This window comes from Bombus pascuorum, chromosome 1, assembly GCF_905332965.1.
Source record: "Bombus pascuorum chromosome 1, iyBomPasc1.1, whole genome shotgun sequence".
Lineage (NCBI taxonomy): Eukaryota > Metazoa > Arthropoda > Insecta > Hymenoptera > Apidae > Bombus > Bombus pascuorum.
Window position 1 is genome coordinate 5,686,383 of NC_083488.1, and position 20,376 is coordinate 5,706,758.

Below are 20,376 nucleotides of genomic sequence, written 5' to 3' on the forward strand. Positions count from 1 at the left end.
GCCCCGCGTTCACCGCGGGGCCAACCGTGAGGGCGAGTGGCGTCGCGACGCCGGCCAATAACAACGTGACTCGAGCCCCGCGATATCCGCTTCCCAAGCTTTACTTTTCTTGACCAGTTAGAGCGGCTGAGGGTGGAGATGATCGCGCGCGCGGGGGGTTGAATCGCCTTGAATCGCGCACCGATACTCCCTAAACGTCGACGAAGAACGACGCGACGCCGCCACGATCCGCGAGTTCTTCCTTCCTACAGCTGCTTGCCTTCGATTCCCCTTTCAATTCAATTAGAATTTTCCGCTGCAAGCCGCCCGTGCAACGCGCCAAAACGATTCTCGCCTGCCACAGTGGATTGTCTGTATATTTTTGTTTCTCTAGTTTCTTTAGTGCAGTAGTGCAGTTTGCGCGAGATCCAACACGTTTGGTGGTTCCAACACGCGAACCGGGACAGTGTACGTGTCCATTTTTTGGAGAGTTTGCAGCCTCTGAAACCAGTTTCTGCAGCTTAGTGCTTGGTGAACGTGACGATCAGGATTTCTGGTGAACTCTGGGCAAGCATCGGTTCGATGGCGGTGATCGTTGGAATATTTACCGTGGATTGAACTGGTCTAATTATCTGCTGACATTGATTGCAAGACTGCATTTAGGAAGAAGAGTACAGAGTGTAGAGCCGTAGAGTAATCGAAGACGTTGATGTCTGTTGTCAGATAGATGTTGATGTATACTGCGTATTGAACTGGATGTTGAGGAGTAATTGGTCGATGAGTTGGTTACAATGTCGCCTGCACTTCTGCAAGGTATAGGGTGTAGAGTTATTGAAGACGTTTATGTTGGTCATCTGATAAATGACATCTTATTGTGCAGTTGTAAGATGTAGAGTAATTAAGGGCACTTACACCGGTGAATGGAATGTTTCTATGCGGATTTCTGAAATGAGTGCGTGCAAGGAAGTTTGTTCAATTCGAAGTGATCTCGCGTCTTCCTAAACGCCAAGTCCATACCTTATGGATTAATCGTATGCTTGTAAACGTTAAACGAACCAAAGAAAAGATTCGATTTACCGATGAAGTTACCGAAAGAAGATACCAGGGCTTTTCGAATGGTCAAGAACTTCAACGTTGAATCGCCACTCACCGATTGTCAAAGCGATGAAAGCAAACTAATAAAGTGAGAAACAAAAAATAAGAACACTTAGTTAGAGTTAAAAACTTAGACGAATGAAATCAAGCTTAACGGTATTAAACTTACACGATTGATATATATAACTTTTAAAAGAAAACTTCAACTATGTAACAAACAAGCAACTTTCAATACAAATAATCGAAGTTCGATAGCTGAAAAGTTGCTCATTTTGGTAAAGATGCAGTCCACTTGTCAGCAACAACAGGCCCAGCCAGGTCAGAATGGAACTTCCGCAAGCAGAACATCGTTTTTGATAGAAGACATCCTGAGTCGTGGAACCGCTCCACCGCATTCTCATCATCAACTTCATCATCAGCACCTGACGTCCAGTCACGGAGTACAACATCAGCAATACCAACAATTCGCCAGTTTATTACCTGGTTATCCTTCTGCACCGCCTACGGCAACCTTCTTCCTGGGACCACTTTTTGGTAACACGGCGATGGGGGTTGGCGTGGTACCGGGAGTTACTGAACTTGCGGCCTTGAAGCACTGCCGTCGACGAAAGGCACGAACAGTGAGTGAAACCACTTGTAATCCTTATCTTTTGCCTCTTCCACTGGTGGTCGTTTGCATGATTCACTTGTCTCGATACGAAGATAAAAATATCGAAACGTTACTGTTACAGAGATTTGTTTCTTAATTCCTTCATTTTCTTTTAATTACTGAAAACATACAAATGCGCTTTTCACGAAATCGATATTGATCCTCATTGAAATAAGAATGATTATGATTATAGATTTATTTTCGTCATAGTGTTTTCGTTATAATTGGCAATTCTAATGTTAAAATATCGAATCGTACTCGTAACGCTGATCGTAGTTCCAATTCAGCAACGAAGTTTACTCTCAACTGTGACTTGAACTATTAGAAATTTAGATTAAACTAATTTTAGTTTAAACGTTAACTAGATTAAATTTTACGACATTTTGCATCCGACATGGTGTTACAACAGTGGATAGTTACATCTTAAATTAACTTCATTTAAATAGCTACTAAGAAAATGGCAAAGAAATTGAAGCATTCTGTGTATGTTTCTTATGTTGAGCCAAGATCTTCCATAGTAAATTACGCAACTTTGTTATTAATGTTTCCTGGTAATTTGCCCAATGGAGAAACCAAAACTATTTACAAATAAGTGTAAGTTTGTTTGAAGTGGTTTGTTACTAAGAAAATTCCATTGTCCGACAACCTAAATTCTATCTTTGCTCGTTTTCACAGCTGCAATATTCTACCTTCAGCTTCCTACTAGTATGCTACTAACGAAATTCTATATGAACTTGGTATGACAAGATTAAATAACAACGTTCATGGAAATGCCAAGGAAAATAATTTAATCGTCGAAACAATATCGATCAATCGTGCAAGTAATTTTATCAGGCGAAACAAAATTACTAAAAAAGCTATTGTCGAAATGAGTAAAAGTTCGTACAGGTTTGCAAGAAATCGTTTGTGTCGTATTTAAAGGTGTTCAGCGATCAACAATTAGCGGGTTTGGAAGCTAGATTCGAGGTGCAGAGGTACCTGAGTACACCGGAGAGGGTAGAGCTCGCGGCGGCTCTTCACCTCTCGGAGACACAAGTGAAAACGTGGTTTCAAAATCGGCGGATGAAGCACAAGAAACAATTGAGGAAATTGAACACCAGCGCTGGAAGCAATGGCAACCAGAATTCTAATCAGCAATGCACCGGTCAATCCGTTTCCGTTACATCGCCTGCCGGTAAGCAAATCTCATATTCTTCCATCCTGATAATAAGGAAAGGTAGACTTCGTTTACAACAGAATCTAGAAAAGATTCTTGCAGATTCAGGCTCGATACGCGTTACAAATAAAACAGCTAACGTGTACACATTTTTTTCAAGGGTTTAACTTTCGCGTAATTACGTGTCTCTCGCCTGACAATTTCGCGAAAGGTTTCAAGACCGTAATGGTATCGGCTGAAATTAAACGAAAATATCTATGTTTTTCCACGTTTTTCTAAAAAAGAAAAGAAATGGAATTATTGACAGTAGGAACGATTAACAGTTACGAGAGTTTAGCGCAATCAGTATATCATACTCCTCGTCTGATATACGATCTTCCACTCGCGCTAGAAATGATTAACAATTACGAGAACGTATCGTAGCTAGTATATATCTTGTCTAACGTACAGTTTACTTGCAAGTTATTTTTTGAAGCGATTCGTGCAAGAATCATTTCAGCGTTCGCGAAAAGAATTCTTATGAAATGAAATATGAATCATAGATCATGATTTTCGCTACTGGCGACGTATCTGAGTCATCGTCTTCGTAATATCTTTACGAAATCTGTTTATAATTGTTCGTACAATTCTTAAAATTTGTGCCAGCGATATCGTTTTGTAAATTCGAATTCAAAGCGCCGTGTACGTATTCTACTCCACAAAAGATATAACTTAGAAAAAACGAAGCTGGCATCCCGCTGGGGGTAGCCACCCACATGCTATATTTATTTTTATTTTATTTTTTTTTTTCCACCAATAAGATATAACACTTTACCAAATATCCATAAGGACAAATTATAAAATAACCAAAATAAAATATATAAAAAAAAATAAAAAAAAAACGTATTCTACTCGTCAGCCACTTGCTACTTATGCGTTTGAACGTCGAATCTCTATCTGAAGTTTTACTTGAACACGTGAAAGTTCCAACGTCTTGGCCTCTGAACAACGAATTGAAAAATACGTTCGACTTTTCTTAAAGCGAATGCAAGATTTCGTTTTCGTCATAAAATTATTACGGATCGAACGAGCTGCATATACGAAAGTCGGATAACAAATTGGAAAGGTAAAAAGACTTTGAGGACAGGTGATCAGACAGGCAAAACGGGCGATCACGACTTCAGGGGAAAGTTATAGCTGATAAAATGGAAAGTTAGCGTCCTATTATAAACTCGATGACGCTTAAAATTTTCACGCATCGCGTAGCTAATGCAAGCGTTTAATTGCAATTGCTGGAACCCCCGTGCAGTTTCGTATCCGCCTAACAATGCGTAATTACCGCTAAACACATGTATCGACTTTTCGATAAACACGCGGCCGCTCGCGTTGCTTCGCATCAATTAGCTCGGATTAACAACACGATGTGTCCTACATAATCAATTGCTCATAAATCATATTTGGAATTCTGCGTCGACAGGAAAAAAAAAAAGGAAAGACACTCTACAAAAACTCGGAACAAGTCCGCGATATTCAATATCGCTCTTAAAAGTTAAAAAACGTCGGAAACGTATCGAAATGATTAAAGTTTTGTTAACATGATATTTCGTTTGCAACGTTCTTTCTTTTTTTCTTTCGGACAGTTTGCGTTATCAAATCCTGTTTTCTGATATAATTTCACGCATGCGAAGAAAAGGGAAATCCTAAGGATTTTTAAAGATATCCTTCTCGCTATCGTTTCTTCGTCAGAAATAACGATCATACTCGTCCGATTCAGAATCACGTTCATATTTCTGCTGTTTCAAGCGAATTCTCGTATTCTAATTGCGTAATCTAAAAGCTCATCTTCTTCGGAATATGCCTCGTGATGTTAGTTCGATTACTGATCAACGGTGACCAGACAATTTGGTCCCATTTTCTTCTTTAGAAAACGCTTCTATCATTCTCCTGATCTCGATACCAACTAAACGATTATCAGTCTTCTGATTTTTGTTTGTTTATGGGAAACTGCAAAAAAAACAGAAGCGTGAAATGTACGTAATACGCAAGAATATATATCGAAGGTATCAATACTCGTCGTTATGGTATTTATATAACGGATGAAGCAAATCACTGCTTCTGTCCTACTCTTTTAAAAATGTGAAATTGTACAAATATTCGCAACCTGATAATTACAGTAATTATTATTGTACGCTAAATTCGGATTTAAACTAAATATTTACCGAAGAGATAGGAAAGAGTAGACGAGGAAAAAAGACGAAGAAAAAGTTAAAGTAACGAAATGCAGTTGGCGGACAGATAGAGAATTGTTAACGATTTCGCGCGCAGTAATTGGTCCTCGTCGTAGCCAGCAGAAAAGTAATAATCGTGGCTGAAAGTAGATGGTGGCTTGTGTATCGCAATTAAATCATTATTAGTATAAACTTCGTAATTGTGATTATCAATTTGCATTCGAGCGCGGGCAGCGCGTCGGAATTTCCGTGTACGTCAAATAGTTCCCTGTTATCATGCTAATGGACCATATAATGCAACCAAAATTCGGCTGGCAATAAATTACGCAACTTTAGTTAACTAACCAGACCATAACCGAGGTCGCAGTAACTATAATGATTAACTACCGTTGCATGGATAATGACCGCTTTTTGCCGTACAATCTCCCACAATTCCTATCCTCCGGTTTAGCCCTCTGTTATCCTTCCTCTAAATTCCGCTTCAACAGGCTTTCGTTCGCTCGATTATATTGTTTCCGTATTCTTTTATGAAGAAAATGCGAATAGCAAGGATGCAATAAGAGAGAGAGAGAGAGAGAGCCTCGAAGGAAAATTGGTAGAGGAGGATGACACAATTTTTCATCCGAGAAAACTGTATACAGAAGATCGTTCAGACGATCAATATTATTGTCGATATTTAAGATTCTCAACATCGTATTGACGGTATATATCGATCGTCTGGAGGATCTCTTAGATGCGATAACGTTGAGAATTTTAAATATTGACAATAATATTGATCGTCTGAACGATCTTTAATAGAACAATATGCGCGTCTCTAAGTTTCTAAATATTGAAACAAATTCTCGTAGATAAATGATATTTAAGGATTAACACTGATCCTAGCAAGCCCTGTCAAATGACCGGTTACAACATTTAATTTAAAATCGTTCGTCTAACATTATGTAAATTCTTATATTAATTGATTAATCAGATAATATAAGAATGTACATAAAGTTAAAGGAACGAAAGAAATAACAATGAATATACAATTTTAAATTAAATTTTGAAACCGGTCGTTTGACTGGGCCTGATAAGTTAGCATTGCTGTTAAATCGAATTGTCTTCGATTTTCGTAATACTCGCGTAAGATCGTACGATTTTTACATCGGATTTCAACGTCAAATTATACGACAGAATTACAAAAGAAGTATTTTCATTCGTTGTTAGTAATTTAATCTAAGTATCTTTGTTTATCAGGCGCTATCTGTTAGCATTTCACAATCAAAAATTGTTACATCGCAGTAAAGGAATAAATGTCGATATGTATTTCCTACTAGTTATCACGACGATGATGTTGTAATGATATCGTAATATGATACAGGCTATCGTTTTTAGTTTTACATTATAGTTACGACAAGTTGAGATATAAATGAACATGTAGATTTAGAGAGTAAGCAATAGAATAGCAATATCTTTTGTTTCATTTTCAAATTTCGATTCTGATTTGTTGATTAAAAAAGAATTCATTTACATGCAAAGCTCTCTGTATCGCGTAAGTATTTATCACGTGAATTACAACACGGTAAACAACGTAGAAGACGAAACAACAGCGTCGTGCAAATAGATCGAGCAATAATTCCCGATAACTGTACCGCTTTGTGCACGCACAATGGTGCACGATCGACGCTGTTATAATGTAGTAAATGCCGTGATCTGGGAATAATTAAATCGGATTGCTCGCGTGAATTGATTTAAAGCTGTAACGTTCATGTTCGCGAACGAAAATACTGCTTTATTCCGCTTACTCCTTCTCGGAGGAACCTTTCCTCTAAATTACTTTAAAAAGATATAAAATTAATCCTAATGCCATTCTTAATACGCCATTCTAACCAGCTGTCTTGTTTATCTTCTTTTCAACTATCTTGTTCATCAAACTTTCGTTGAGAAAACGGCACAACGTACGATTAAAAATACATAAGAATATATACATTTTTTTAGAATTTTCATATATATTAGCTTGTCCGAGAAGTTTCTTGTGATTTATAGGGAAATAACAGATACACAACATTTTTTGTTTTATATTCTTTTATTGAATTATGTATGATCATGATAATGGAAGTAGAACAGAATGGATCATACATAAATTAATAAAATAATATAAAACAAAAATGTTGTGCATCTATTATTTCCATATGAAACGATAGAAACTTCTTGGACAAGCTAGTATATTACCGCAATTATACTGTATTTAAATACAATATAATGAGACAGTTGGAAAAATATAACGCAGTAAATATTCAATTCCTCGTAATGGCAACATTCTATATAATGTAACATACAGTCCTTGATAAAAGAATGTTTAAAATTGATATGAATTTTAGTAACTTTGGATGTCGATAACGATCATCTATTCTGTCGCATATATTATACTTTTTCGTTGCTCTTATTAAATGTAACTTCAATTTGTACAATCATGACATCTTTCTATACATCTTATTTTATAAACTTTCCCTTGTCCCACACTGTATATTACACATACGTATATACATATACAGTATCAATGTATTATATCTTATATACGTTATATTAAACAATAAAACAGAAAATGTATGATACATCTATATCGTATTAAACACCATAAGGCGGTATATTTTTCCAACAACGCTGTATCTTCACGAAACGATCGCTCTCTGAACCGGGGGTGCACGATTCGAACTCACCCCCGACCCCGTTGCGACTTACACCGCATCTACTCATAACCTTCGGCAAGTTGCTCGTCTCGGTAGCCAAGATGGCTTCGTTCGGTAGGAAGGGCTAACGAAGTTAGTAGACGTCTCCTTGGTAGCCAAGAAGAAGGGGGTTGTAAGGGGTGGAAAGCACGTAGAAGATGAGACCGCCTTGTCCTCGAGAGACTCCAACGGATACCGTCTAAGGAACCCAGTGCAGAGTTACGACACCCCACCACCAATTTCTCTCTCTCTCTCTCTCTCTATCTATCTATCTATCTATCTATCTCTATCTATCTATCTATCACTTTCTTATCGCATGTTTCTCTGTTGCTCCCAACTGAACGTCTTACGAACCTTGTTCTTACCTCTTGTCTTCTCGATTCGGTCTTCGAGAAAATTAGTCAATTATCGGCTAAGTGCTTGGCCAGACCTACATTCACGATTGCCCACGGCCGAGGGCTGCTGTCGAGGACCCTATAGTTGTGTACCGGCACATATCTGACCCAATTTGATCAGTCGATTTTCTGACCACTGAGATAAGAACCGAGGAGGTAGCTTTTTAGAGGCATTTTCTCTGTCGGTTACGCTTCCTTTCGGTTTCGTTAGGGTTTCGTATAGCGTCTGGTGGTACGTTTGATTAGCTTCAAATTGTGGGAATTAGTGACACGGGATTCGTATATTTTCTTCCTTTTTTCTTCTTCTTTTTTTTTTTTTTTTTTCTTTTTTTGGAGGTAAAGAAATTGGAAGATGACGAAGAGCCTTGCGTATTCGGAGATCTGAAATTAATAAGAATGCTTGTTTGAGATACGGAGACGTAGAATTCCTATATGAAATTCGGCTTGAAATTCATGATTTTATAGGTGTTTAGCGATTTCAATGAGAAATTTAATTTAAACTTGTCGATTCTGTTTGTAGAACTAGTAAATTCTACCGGACGAATACATATCTATAATTTCGATGTAGAACTCGCAGCGAATATTCTGCCTTACCGTGGTCAAATTCCTCTTGTTCTGAACTGTGTTTACACTGTTTCCCGTCAATACGTTAACCACTCGTTAAAGTAGTAACCTTCGATTATTATGTTTATTTCTACAACTAAATGTCCTCGTGCTACTTTTGTTTTCTTCAAGTAGAACGAAGGTGAATTTGTATTAACGCCTTCCACGCGAATTTGTACAGGAAATATATAGAAGTGGAGGGATGTAGAAACAAAAAGACATAAAAATACAAAAGAAGCGGAGTATAGAGATTTTGACACCTAGACATGTAGAAATACGGAGACGTAGAGATTTACAAACCTAGGAATATAAAAATATAAAAATACATAGATCTAGGGATCTACAGACCTAGAAGTACAGAGATACATATTGAAATCTAGAGCCATTGAGACCTATAAATTTACAGATCTAGAAATATAGGAATACTGAACCATAGAATCCTAAAAATCTGTAGATCTAAAGATATATGTAGAAGCCTGCAGATCCAGGTATCTGTAGATCTAGAAATACAGACCTAAGAATCTATGGGCTTACAAATATAAAAATATGCAGACTTAGCCTGCAGATACTTCTAGGTATTCAGAAGCATAAAAATACAGAAATACAGAAACTTACAGAGACTAGAGGCTGTAGGTCCTAAGTTTAATGTTTATGGTGTAACACTAACTTAAATTTAGGTCACTGGCTCGTATCCAAAATCTACAATGCATGGGTGGAGAAGTAAATATACAATATAGAGACTTAGGGATCCATCGACATAAAAATATAGAAATATAGAAACTTATAGAGACTAGGTCCTAAATTTTACGTTTGTGGTGTAACACTAACTTAGATTTAAGATAATGAATCGTATCCAGAAACTACAATGTATGTATGAAGAAATAAATATACAATATAATATAGATACTTAGGAATCCATAGACTTAAAACTATAGAAATATAGACACATAATCATATGACACAACATAATCACACAAAAACTCGTTAGAAAATCCCATAAACTTCCTACAGAAATAAGTAATGAGCTTGTTTGCGATGAAATTGTTTGCAGAACGACCGGTGGATTTCTCTCTGAGCGGCGGGCGAGAATCACGGGCGAGCAGTGACGCGCCGGTAGACTCCGACGACGATGAAATCGACGTTCTAGGTGACGAGACGCCATCGCCAACGCGAACAGGCAATATTCACGTCTCTAGGCGTGCCGGTTCACCGACGAGTTTTCATCAGATCACGTATCGTCATTCGGTTAGCTTGTCTCATCAACCCCAACACGGACAAGCTATTCAACGCCAACATCGCTGAAACGAAACAGTACAAGGTTGATATTGCTCTTTCACACGGGAGAACGTTTAATCTGAGCTAGTAAATGCAGACATTGCATTCAAGAACGAGAAACCGAGTGATCGGTCTGAGAAATTGAAGGAAGATTTGAGAAGGGAGAACCGAGAGAAATCACGTGGATTTTTCTAAACGCTGAAATCGTTTCTCTCAAGTGCAGTCAATCGGTTCAAACAACTATTAGGAAATCCTTCAGGAAATACGAAGATCAGCAGTGCGATTTCGAAAAAGTTTCCTCAACGACATTTTCTATTAATTGCGAAATTTCATTTATCAGAGCGAAACGTTTTTACAGATTATTTTAGACAGTTTGAATATTTTCATTTAAGAAACTAGTCACAATTACAAGAAGAATTATGTTAAGGAATATAATGTAAAAGAGGATAAATCGAAGTGACGAAGATCTGACGATTCTAAACCATCTAAATCTGACAATGGATGATAAAAGTAATACTGTCTCGCTTATAGAACAAAATTGTTAGAAGGAACTCTTCATTTTGAACCAGTGATTAATAGAACAATGTGAAAGAACGTGAAAGAAATACGAACGACACTTTCAGTGTTAAGAATGAATTTGTGATTGAAGGAATAGTGTACAATGAAATGGTGTAATATAAGAAGATCGAAAGACTCGAGACGATGTAGAAAGTGTAAACGACTTGTAAATGACTCTTTAGCGATTAGAGTCTGGTCGATCTCTCGCGACACTTTTTATAGCGAAATGCCATAATAAAGCTAGTCTGTTTCGAGTCACTTTTTATAGCGAAGTAGAAAGTTAGCTTGTGATTCAAGTTGGGATTAAAATGTCATGATGTAACGCGATGTATAATATCACTTCCTCCCTTTCCCCAGTTAGAAGTCCTTTTTATAGTTACAATTCGAATCAGTGTTACTTGTTTAAAGACGATCACGCGTTGTCGTTTGAACGAGTGTGATTTATTTAAAAAGAAAAGAAGGACGAAGGAAGAGAAAAATATAGAAAAGATTTTATATTTTATTGACGTTTCAAAATGGAATTAAAACATCAATGTGGTACGACATACGACTTCTTCTCTTTCCTCGAAAAGATTTTCTTATTCAAATATAATTTATTATCAGAGATAGAAAAAGGGATGCTGTGTAAAAATGGAAACGAAGAAGTTTGTACAGATTCATCGAGATTTCAAGTTGAAATTCAGATATCGTTATTTTTCCTTCCCCTTGGCTAAATTTTCTTGAAGTTATATATTACAATTCGAATAACTTTTATTTATTTAAAATAAGCGTTATTTATTTGGAAGAAGACAGAAGGAAAGAAGAGGAAATACTGTCGCATAAAATTATGCAGTTTCTTTTTTAAAATTCTATATTATTTTATTTAAAGTAAGCAAAGCAGAGAGTTAAAAAATAGACGGACTAATTTTCACATTAGATTTGGCACGTTCCTACAGACGACAGATAAGTATCGTAATTGACATTTATAGGTTGTCGCGGGTCATGAACGACGAGGTCGCCTTTCGTGCAACATTATCATTCCGCTAATTGACAGCCTGACATTTTCTGCCTGTCGTTTGGGACATTTTCGAGGCTTAACGCACTCCACGAGCTAAAGAAGCAATTAATCTCGGCTTAATTCCGTGAATTAAACCGTGAATCATGTTTCATCCCCCGACCGAGCTTCCTTGTAAAACTCCTATACAAAATTAGACGCGTAAGCCGCGTTCAGTTGAATCTTTTTAACGATGTTCTGTTTAAAAGCAAAAGCTAAAAACCTAAAAGCTAAAAGCGAAAAAATAGAAGACAAGAAGAGAGCACTACAAAATTTTCAGAACCTAAACACCTTTCACAAGCGACGTATAATGAATTACCGGTCCTAGAAATCTCAAAGCCAAAACCTTCCGCACAAATAATGAAAAGGAGAAGAAGAAGAAAAGATAAAACAAGAAGAAAAAGAAGAAAAATTAAAAGAAGAGATGAACAAATTTTCAGAAGCTGAAAAGATTCTTCATCGGCAAACCACCGAACTTAGAGATCTTGAAACTACAAACTCCGAAAACCAATGAACCAAAAACCTAAAGGAAGATTAAAAATTATCCACTTAATCGCGACATGACATCCCTTCGCGGAGGATACGTAGATCATCGATCCTAGAAAGTCTAATAGCGAAATCCTGCGAAAGAATAAGTAATGAAAAACAAAAGGAAAGGAAAAATTTCCAGATTCTCGGAACACTGTGCGGCAGACGTATAAATCCAGTAGATCCAGGAGATCGATGTCGAAATGGACGAGGGACAAATGCCAAGGACAAGGACTTTGCCACGACCGTCTTTTGCTACCTGTTGCCGAACGTTAGAGGTCGCGATCGTGTCTAGAAAGAAAGAAAAGGGGGATATCGCGAGCTGACAGTCCCGGAGCGTTTCCGGCTGAGCACGAAGGCATAGGCGGAGTCTGCGGAACACGTCGTGCTGCTCCCAGTTGGGGTGAATCCTAATACCCAGATAATGGGAAGTAATTGCGAGGGATCAGAGCCAGAGCGAGCAGAGTTGCTCTCTCACTCTCTTTCTCTCTCTCTCTCTCTCTCTGGATTCAGGAGCGTGTATAGAGAGAGGGTGGAGGTGTCGGCGTTCTCATCCCCTTGCGGCGCCGGAGATTCGTGGGGGTGGATGAAAAGGACGGTCCAACAGACGCGCACGCACACACATTGCCAAGCAGAGGGGTGAGAAGAGAGGTGAGAGAGGCAGAGACACGGAGGAACCAGAGGATGCGAGAGAGACAGAGACCTATAATCATATTACCCAGGCTAAATCACGCTGCATATTCTCAAATACGGATCTACGATGGATCATGGTGTTTTGTAACGGAAAAAACACTTGTGCAACGATATTCCGTTGATTGTTTGTATGTGGACGATGGAAGACGATGTTTTGCTGGAGATCGCTCTTTTGGGAATGTTGGATTACTTCTTGGTATATATTTTCGTGGATTATGATTCTGAAAATTTTGTTATTCGCTGTATGAATTTTTCTTTTTCTTTTCTTTTTTTTTTTGGAAAATTTATTCCGTTCTGTCGGTTCTTTTCGTTTTGCTTCGTTTAGTCGCTGTTGAATGATCGTCCAAGACCTTTGCACAGTATCGTAGGCTGGTTGGTTAAATAAGCCGATAATTCGAGGAGAAAGTTTGCTCCTTTGATACAATTAAAGCGTACTTGCTTGGAATTCGATAGGTAAGTGGCATTTTAGAGATGTGAAACGGAGGCGAGAAATGTTTAGGTAGGTTTTATAGGGTGATTGCATCTGTATCGAAAAGGAAGAAAATTCTCGGATGAAATTGTTATATAGAAGGGGAGACTCACCTAATACCATTGATATCGTATCAGTATATAACTTGGGTCTCTCTTACAAATATGATATTTGTACGGCGAGAAATATTAGGTAAGAGAAAATACTTTTACCGATAACGTTATTTCTCATTCCTTTCCTTCGCCGCTTCATCGACACGTTCAGCAAGGGTCAAGCGTCAAAACCTTTCATCACACCTTCTCTTGACATACACCCTCGTTCAAGGTATGAAGAATACAGACACGTGTTCTATCACAAGAAATGTCTGAAAAATATTAAAGAATGATTAATGAATTTTACACGTGTGATGTAACAAACAGTTAGTAAACAATTCTTTAAAATCTTGCCTAGGACATGAAGTACCAATTCTTCTGAACATACTGCACGATATCAGATAGAAACACATTCATAAAGATTACTACTAGATTGTAGATTATTTTGCGTTTATGGAAAATTTAAAGATGCAAAAATACATATTATACCCAAAATACGCAAAAAGTATGTGAAATATTTAAATACTTGTCACAATGTGTATATATAACGAGTGAAGAAAATTTTTGCATATCATAAATATCCTACCAATATTATTCTAACCGATCAAGAGCTTAAAATAAGCTTCAGCAACGATCAAATCTTCACAAAATCGTGTACCAACATCAGTTTCATTTCGACGCACTCTTTCGGCTTTGTCTACTTTAAACATTCGCATTCAACCTTGAACCGTGCGCACGCATATGCTATATTACAAAATATTTTCTTTGATGTCGAAACGGCAGATCTCAGGTTCGCGATATTGCTGGCTCTCGAATAAGCTTTGTCGTACGCCGAGCAACGGAACCACACAGGCAACAAGCAGAAGAGAAAAGGTGGGGAGAGAAAGCAACTATCTCGTAAACTAATGAGATCATGGCAGGCCATTTATGACGTTTAAATTCCGTTAAGACGTCTGTTATTACGGCACCGTAAATAAACGGGGAAAATTCGCACCCCTTGCCGGGCAAAAGGGAGACAGGAATGCGGCGAAAATAATGAAATAAAGGACAATGAAATGGCAGGTACAATAGCCAATGGAGCAAGGCTAGGATGGATGAGAATGAACAAGGCGGCAAGTACAGAGAACCCCCGGTGATGCGGACAGGGTGGGCAGAGGAACGACGAGAGAGGCAGCGAGGGGATGAATGGGGGTTGGTAGCTGCGCGGACTAAATGCAGTGGGCGGGTTCCCATTACTTTCATTATTTTCCGTCATAGGGGTTCGGTACCGATATGCGCAGCACAGGATACTGCAGTCTGTAAAGCGCGAGGGTGGCTTCGAATAGACAGCTACCTGGCTGTGTCTTTCACCGTCTCTTCTTCTTTGTCTTTCTTTCTTTCCAAGTGTGTGTCACTCCTTGTTCATCTAAAACGGATAATAATCAAGTCAACCTTAATGTTAATCTTAACGTGTACTGTGTAGAGATGGTATACTTGATGGAGGGGATTATATAGTGAAGTATACAACAGTAAAGAAAAACTACGGGTACGGTGGGTGCATTTTTTTATGAACTAAAGTATTGATGAGTACGTAAAAAAATAATCAAATATACCTATAGATTATATATACCTATATGGACCGAGGTTATTGAAAATTGTACATTTCAATCGGAAACCAATTTTACAACTTCGGTATCGCTTTCACTAGTGATATAGTACAAGTTAACATATGAGACAGCACTGGAATAAGAAGAATACTCTTGCACATCATCGGTGTTGTATGATATCTGTACATTTTTCTTCAACACGCTTGGCTGTTTTTATGACAGTGTTGAATCTATTAGAAATAATAAATCAATGCCCACGTTTCATTTGAGAGCCAACTCATCAAGTCTACATAATACATTGCTTGACGCTTGAGATGGATGATGTCTGAATGACTTTATCCTGCAGATGTATGTATGTACTTAATATCTTAGGTACTGAGATCTGAGAAGAGTGTACTTAGTAGGGAGACTTTATCGTCATAGGAATTTGTATATCTAGGAGCTATGGAATTATTGAAAGATTAGAGAAAATGTAGACGTGATTTTGGAAAAACTATGATCTATGGAAAATTGAGACGTTTACGTGTCTGTAAAATGAAATATGTACATATCTCGGTACCTAGTACTGTTGAATATGAGTTCTTAATGAGTTCTACGCGATTAGTATTCTAATTACCTGTGAATTATTGTGTTATATACCTATTCGTTCATAAATTAATTTTTCTATTTGGAAAAATAGAATTTGCAGCGAACGGATTTAACGTAACATTCTAACAAGTTTGAGACTTAACACGCAAAAACATTTTCGAAATATTGTACCAATGACAGGTGCTAAACTCTAAACTTCGATTATTATTATTCATACTGTAACGGGTCTTCCATGTTACAAATTGATATCGCAACGTGTAACGATGTAACGAAGTGAGTTCGTTTATCGCTAATCTGATTTCACGCGGTCGAGATGCTGATGAGAAAATCGCACAATTTCGCCGAACTGAATTACAAAACGTGTTACGCGCCATCCAAAAGTCGACTACCTGATAATTGCATTCGTAACAGCGGTCTATAATTTTCTCTAGATTCTAAGAAAGCATATACAGGGTCTCTGATCTTGATCTATTATTCTAAAAATCTGAAAAAGTACTTGTACATCATATGAAAGGGAATATTTTTAGAAGAATTACAGGAAACCGGAAAGAAGAGATAAGAGGTGCTTATATTGTTCAATGGATGCGTTAAGATCAGCTAAAGATCATTTATCTTTATCTAATAATAATAATAATAATAATCGGTGTCGCTCGTTAATATTCTCTATGAAAATGTATCAATCGGTTTATATGAAAAGAACATTGATTTGGAAGATATATAATAATTCAATTCATATAACGATTAACATTCGTTTCACAATATTTTAATATCTACGATATTACGTGAAATAATCATCACATAAATAGCTTTTATAAAGAATACGGCAATATTCTTAAAAAATTACAGGAGAAGTCTAAAAAGTTCAGTGATTTTATACCGCTAAATGTGATCGACAAATTTACATTACATCGTACACTAGATTGAGTACATTACAGATTACAAAGTGTATAATCTGAAACAGTACGTCATAGGTAGATCAAAGGGGAGAAGATTATCGTACGTACAAGGCACCCCACACGCACGTACTAATTCGAGGAAATCAAATTACGTTAGCTAGTAGATAAGATCTACGAAAGTTTCCATGCAGGATCAATAAGAGTTTATAAGCGACCATATTATTGAGAGATGCTCAGAGATTCGATCAAATGTCCCTGATTAAATACAGCCATAATAATTCAATAAAACATTGAATTCCAACACGCTCGTAGCTAATAATTTTGTTAAGATCCTACAGCAGTAAATTGCAAAGTTTTGAAATTAAGAAGGAGACAAAATAGTATGCTTTCTATCGGTTATTACACCTCAGATTTTTACACAAATTTACGTTTTTATGTGCACAACTAGAGAAAATTGAGACCTACCTAATAAAAATTATAATCGGTACTCTACTTTGGGTATTCTATACATTTCTGCACATTGTACGCATTCCGTACACTTTTGCGCTATTAAATTTCATCTGAATGTATAAAAATGTACAGTCTACCGATAATTGACTTGCTTGAGCTTAATTTATCTACAAGAAGATGAAATAATATATCGCTATTCATCGATATGTTAACGAATGATATAAATAATATTATAAATATCATTGCTAGAAATATTATCTTTGGAAGATAAGGAATATGCAAGACTGGATACGAGAGGAACGCGATCTATGAAGTTAAATCATTCACAGGGCTAAAAGTTTGCAAGCGGTGGTTGAGAGACAACAGTAGTTCTGGTTGGTGCGGCGTCGAGAAAGGGGGTGGAAACAGACTCCCAGTAGATTTATTCGAAGGGTGCGTAGAGACCGTTGGATTGACACGCGGCGACGTCTTGACAGCTTGTTAGGCTAACGGTTGCGTGCTGTTCATCGAACACGCTTGAGCCTCTTTACTGCTCTTTACCTTGACATTTCACTTCTGATCAAGCGTTATACCATTGTCTGCTCCTTGTTTCCTGGTTGCATCACCATTCTCGAGATCTAAAGTAGTTGTAATCGTAATTACAGCTATCGATCAATATTTTTGTTTAGATATTTTAATGTCTACATTAAAGGTAAATATACGATACGATAAGCAATTGGTCTCAATAGATATAAACGCACAGAGTTAATTCATATGTGTATAAAAGTAAAGATCATTTTTGTACATAAATTATGTTACAAACTATGTTACATGAATAGATCTTGAGATTCTTCGACTTTTAGATGACTTGTGACGATTTTTACAACTATGGGATTTTGTATTTTCTGGTCCTCGATCTCTGCATGATCTATTACAAATTCCATGTCCTTGGAATCATGAACTTCGAGATCTGTTGGCATAAATCAATTAATTCTCTACCGTTAAACTAACGAACGATATATTTCACTTTTATTTTAATTAAATAGTTGATTAATAAAATTCTAACAGCTCAGTATTAAAAAGATATTTATCCAAGTAGAATAACTTTACAGGAGAAAAAAAAGAATGAAAATACCCACAGCATAATATCTGTTGAAATCTGGAGAGCCGGAGGAAGGATCAGGATCGACGAGAGGATATTCGTGGTGCAGGGAACAGCATTACTGTCCACGTGCCGTTTAACTTGATCACCCTGGCCAATCTGGCCTCATTTCAACCTCCAGTTACTACGGCACTTCCGCTAACAAATAATATTGTTGACGACCCTGCGGGGGCGTTCTGATTCGATTTGCTACACTATAAAAGCGTGCTGCTGGGGAGAGCCAGTAACAGAACGGGGAAAGCTTCGCGACGACTGACGAAGAAGAGATGAATAAAAAGGAAACGAAAGATTCGAGGAGAGTGAAAGAAACAGCACAGAGAGGGGTGAAAAATTGTATATTACTGATATTTCGCTAAAGCACGTTTTTTGAATAATAAGATATTGATCTTAAAGTGATCTTGGTGGGAGGAAAAATAAAACATTTTCAATAAAATAGAAATAAAGGTGAACGCAATATTTATATTCTTTAAGAATATAAATATAAATTAATATAAATTAAGAATGAAAACGAACATAAAATTTATATTTTAAAGACAAGTTTAGTAACTAAGGGGTATTTTCATCAAAGTTTTCAATTGCAAATAATATGCTATGACCTTAAAAAAATGGTTATCAATATAAAAATATATGTAGAAGCGAAATAAAGATTTTATTCATTGCAATTGAACGGTTTATACTAAGAACCTCTTAGTATATTAGTATATTAGTATATTAGTTTATACTAAGAATTGGTTAATATTAGGTTAAGTGAACTGCTATACCAGTTGAGTCGGTAAGTGAGCTCCTATATATATGAATTTCAGTTATATAAAATGTAAAATATATATTTATACCGCAACAACATTATGTAAACAGAGTTCTACTATATTACAAAAAAAAAAAAAAATAATAATAATAATAATCAAATGCTTTGTTTACGATATAAATAAAGATGGAGGATCGCAGATATCGTAATCAAATCTTAAAATCGTTCCTTACGCTACCAGTTCTACTCTCTCATCAATCTCACTTGTCCAACGATTAAAATGGATCCAGAAAAAAGTAAGAAAACTTAGCAAGAATCACTTTCATACCGAATCCTTTAATTATCGATTTATTTGTCATAATTAATTATTGTAACAGACTTTTAACGATACATACGTGCGGACAGGAAACGCGAGTGGACAGAGTGGCACGGGTAAGTTCTCGTCTGGAAGAGAGGAAGGAAAAAATAATTATCAACGTGATACAGACGACAACGTGCTGGAAAGCATGGCTACGGTCTAATTAGTCCGGTTATTTAGTTAGGCAACGGAGATGCGAGAAGTTTACTCGGCCGTTCGGTGCTAGAGCCACTAAAGATTCGTATCTCCAGGACGTGTTTAAAAATAATTACCATGGAAGATTCAGCGATAGTCACGGAGTCGTCCTCACCTTTGTGCTTCCTGCCCTATGAAGTGGGCCCTCGTTGTTACGGCATAAAGGCAGCCCAGCCAACCCCTTCAGTACGTCCTCGCGTCTCTTCCGGCACCGCTCGAGTGCCTCCTCACCTTTCAACCACTCTATCACCGCGTTTAAAGAAGTAAAGACCAAAGGTTCTTTACCGTTTTAAGAGGTTAGACCGCTTCGAAAAGGAGTTTATTCGACGATGACAATGTGACAAGATGTGCTACGGGGATATGCTTTATTAAATTGACGGATACACTACACTGCTAGTATCACGAGTCGAATATCGGGTAGACGTTCAATAGATTCGAGAATCGACCGAGAAGGATACGATAAAGAACTAAAGACTAAAGAACTCTTGTAAGTTTAAAGTGGATCACGAAGAACAGTCGGCGGAATGGGAGATCACGAGTTCACTAATTTGGCGCGATTTTTGATAGTGGTCAACAATCGGCGCAATCGTCCTGCCATCTACATAAATCCGCGTTAATTAATTCAATTTAATGTATATAGATACCGCTACCGTTTAGAAATGTCTAAACGGTTGTTTATCTTTGACAAGATGAATTTTAATTGTAGAATTACGTATAAATTCAATTCCAATGATTTTATACTTTACAATCACCATAGCTACGTACGATAGAATATTACAAAGCAGTTAAGAAGCAGTAAAGTGATGTTTAAAAAGACGAAGTATTTTTGTAAATAGAATACTTTCATGATACGCTTTGATCTTTTTTGCTAATCAAATAACAAAATAAAGTGAAAAACTAGATTTTTATATCGAGGGGAAGTATTAGAGACAGGTGAAATTATACGAGCGACGTGATTTCTCCAATATTTATAGTAT

At 37.1% G+C, this 20,376-nt stretch overlaps 1 protein-coding gene and 1 long non-coding RNA gene across 2 annotated transcripts; one reads left to right on the forward strand and one right to left on the reverse strand.

Annotated features, from left to right (window-relative positions):
* The first annotated feature begins 1,076 nt into the window (after positions 1-1,076).
* On the forward strand, positions 1,077-10,947 carry LOC132912251 (brain-specific homeobox protein homolog). The gene is made up of 3 exons (XM_060969572.1): positions 1,077-1,694; positions 2,645-2,897; positions 9,844-10,947. The coding sequence occupies exons 1-3, from the start codon at positions 1,356-1,358 to the stop codon at positions 10,092-10,094; spliced, it is 843 nt and encodes a 280-aa protein (XP_060825555.1). The 5' UTR covers positions 1,077-1,355; the 3' UTR covers positions 10,095-10,947.
* Positions 10,948-13,192: 2,245 nt separating this feature from the next.
* On the reverse strand, positions 13,193-20,186 carry LOC132912295 (uncharacterized). Its single transcript, XR_009659170.1, has 3 exons — positions 19,515-20,186; positions 14,774-14,845; positions 13,193-13,712 (listed from the first exon to the last, which is right to left on the reverse strand). It is a non-coding gene; the product is annotated as an uncharacterized LOC132912295 (long non-coding RNA).
* Positions 20,187-20,376: the final 190 nt, after the last annotated feature.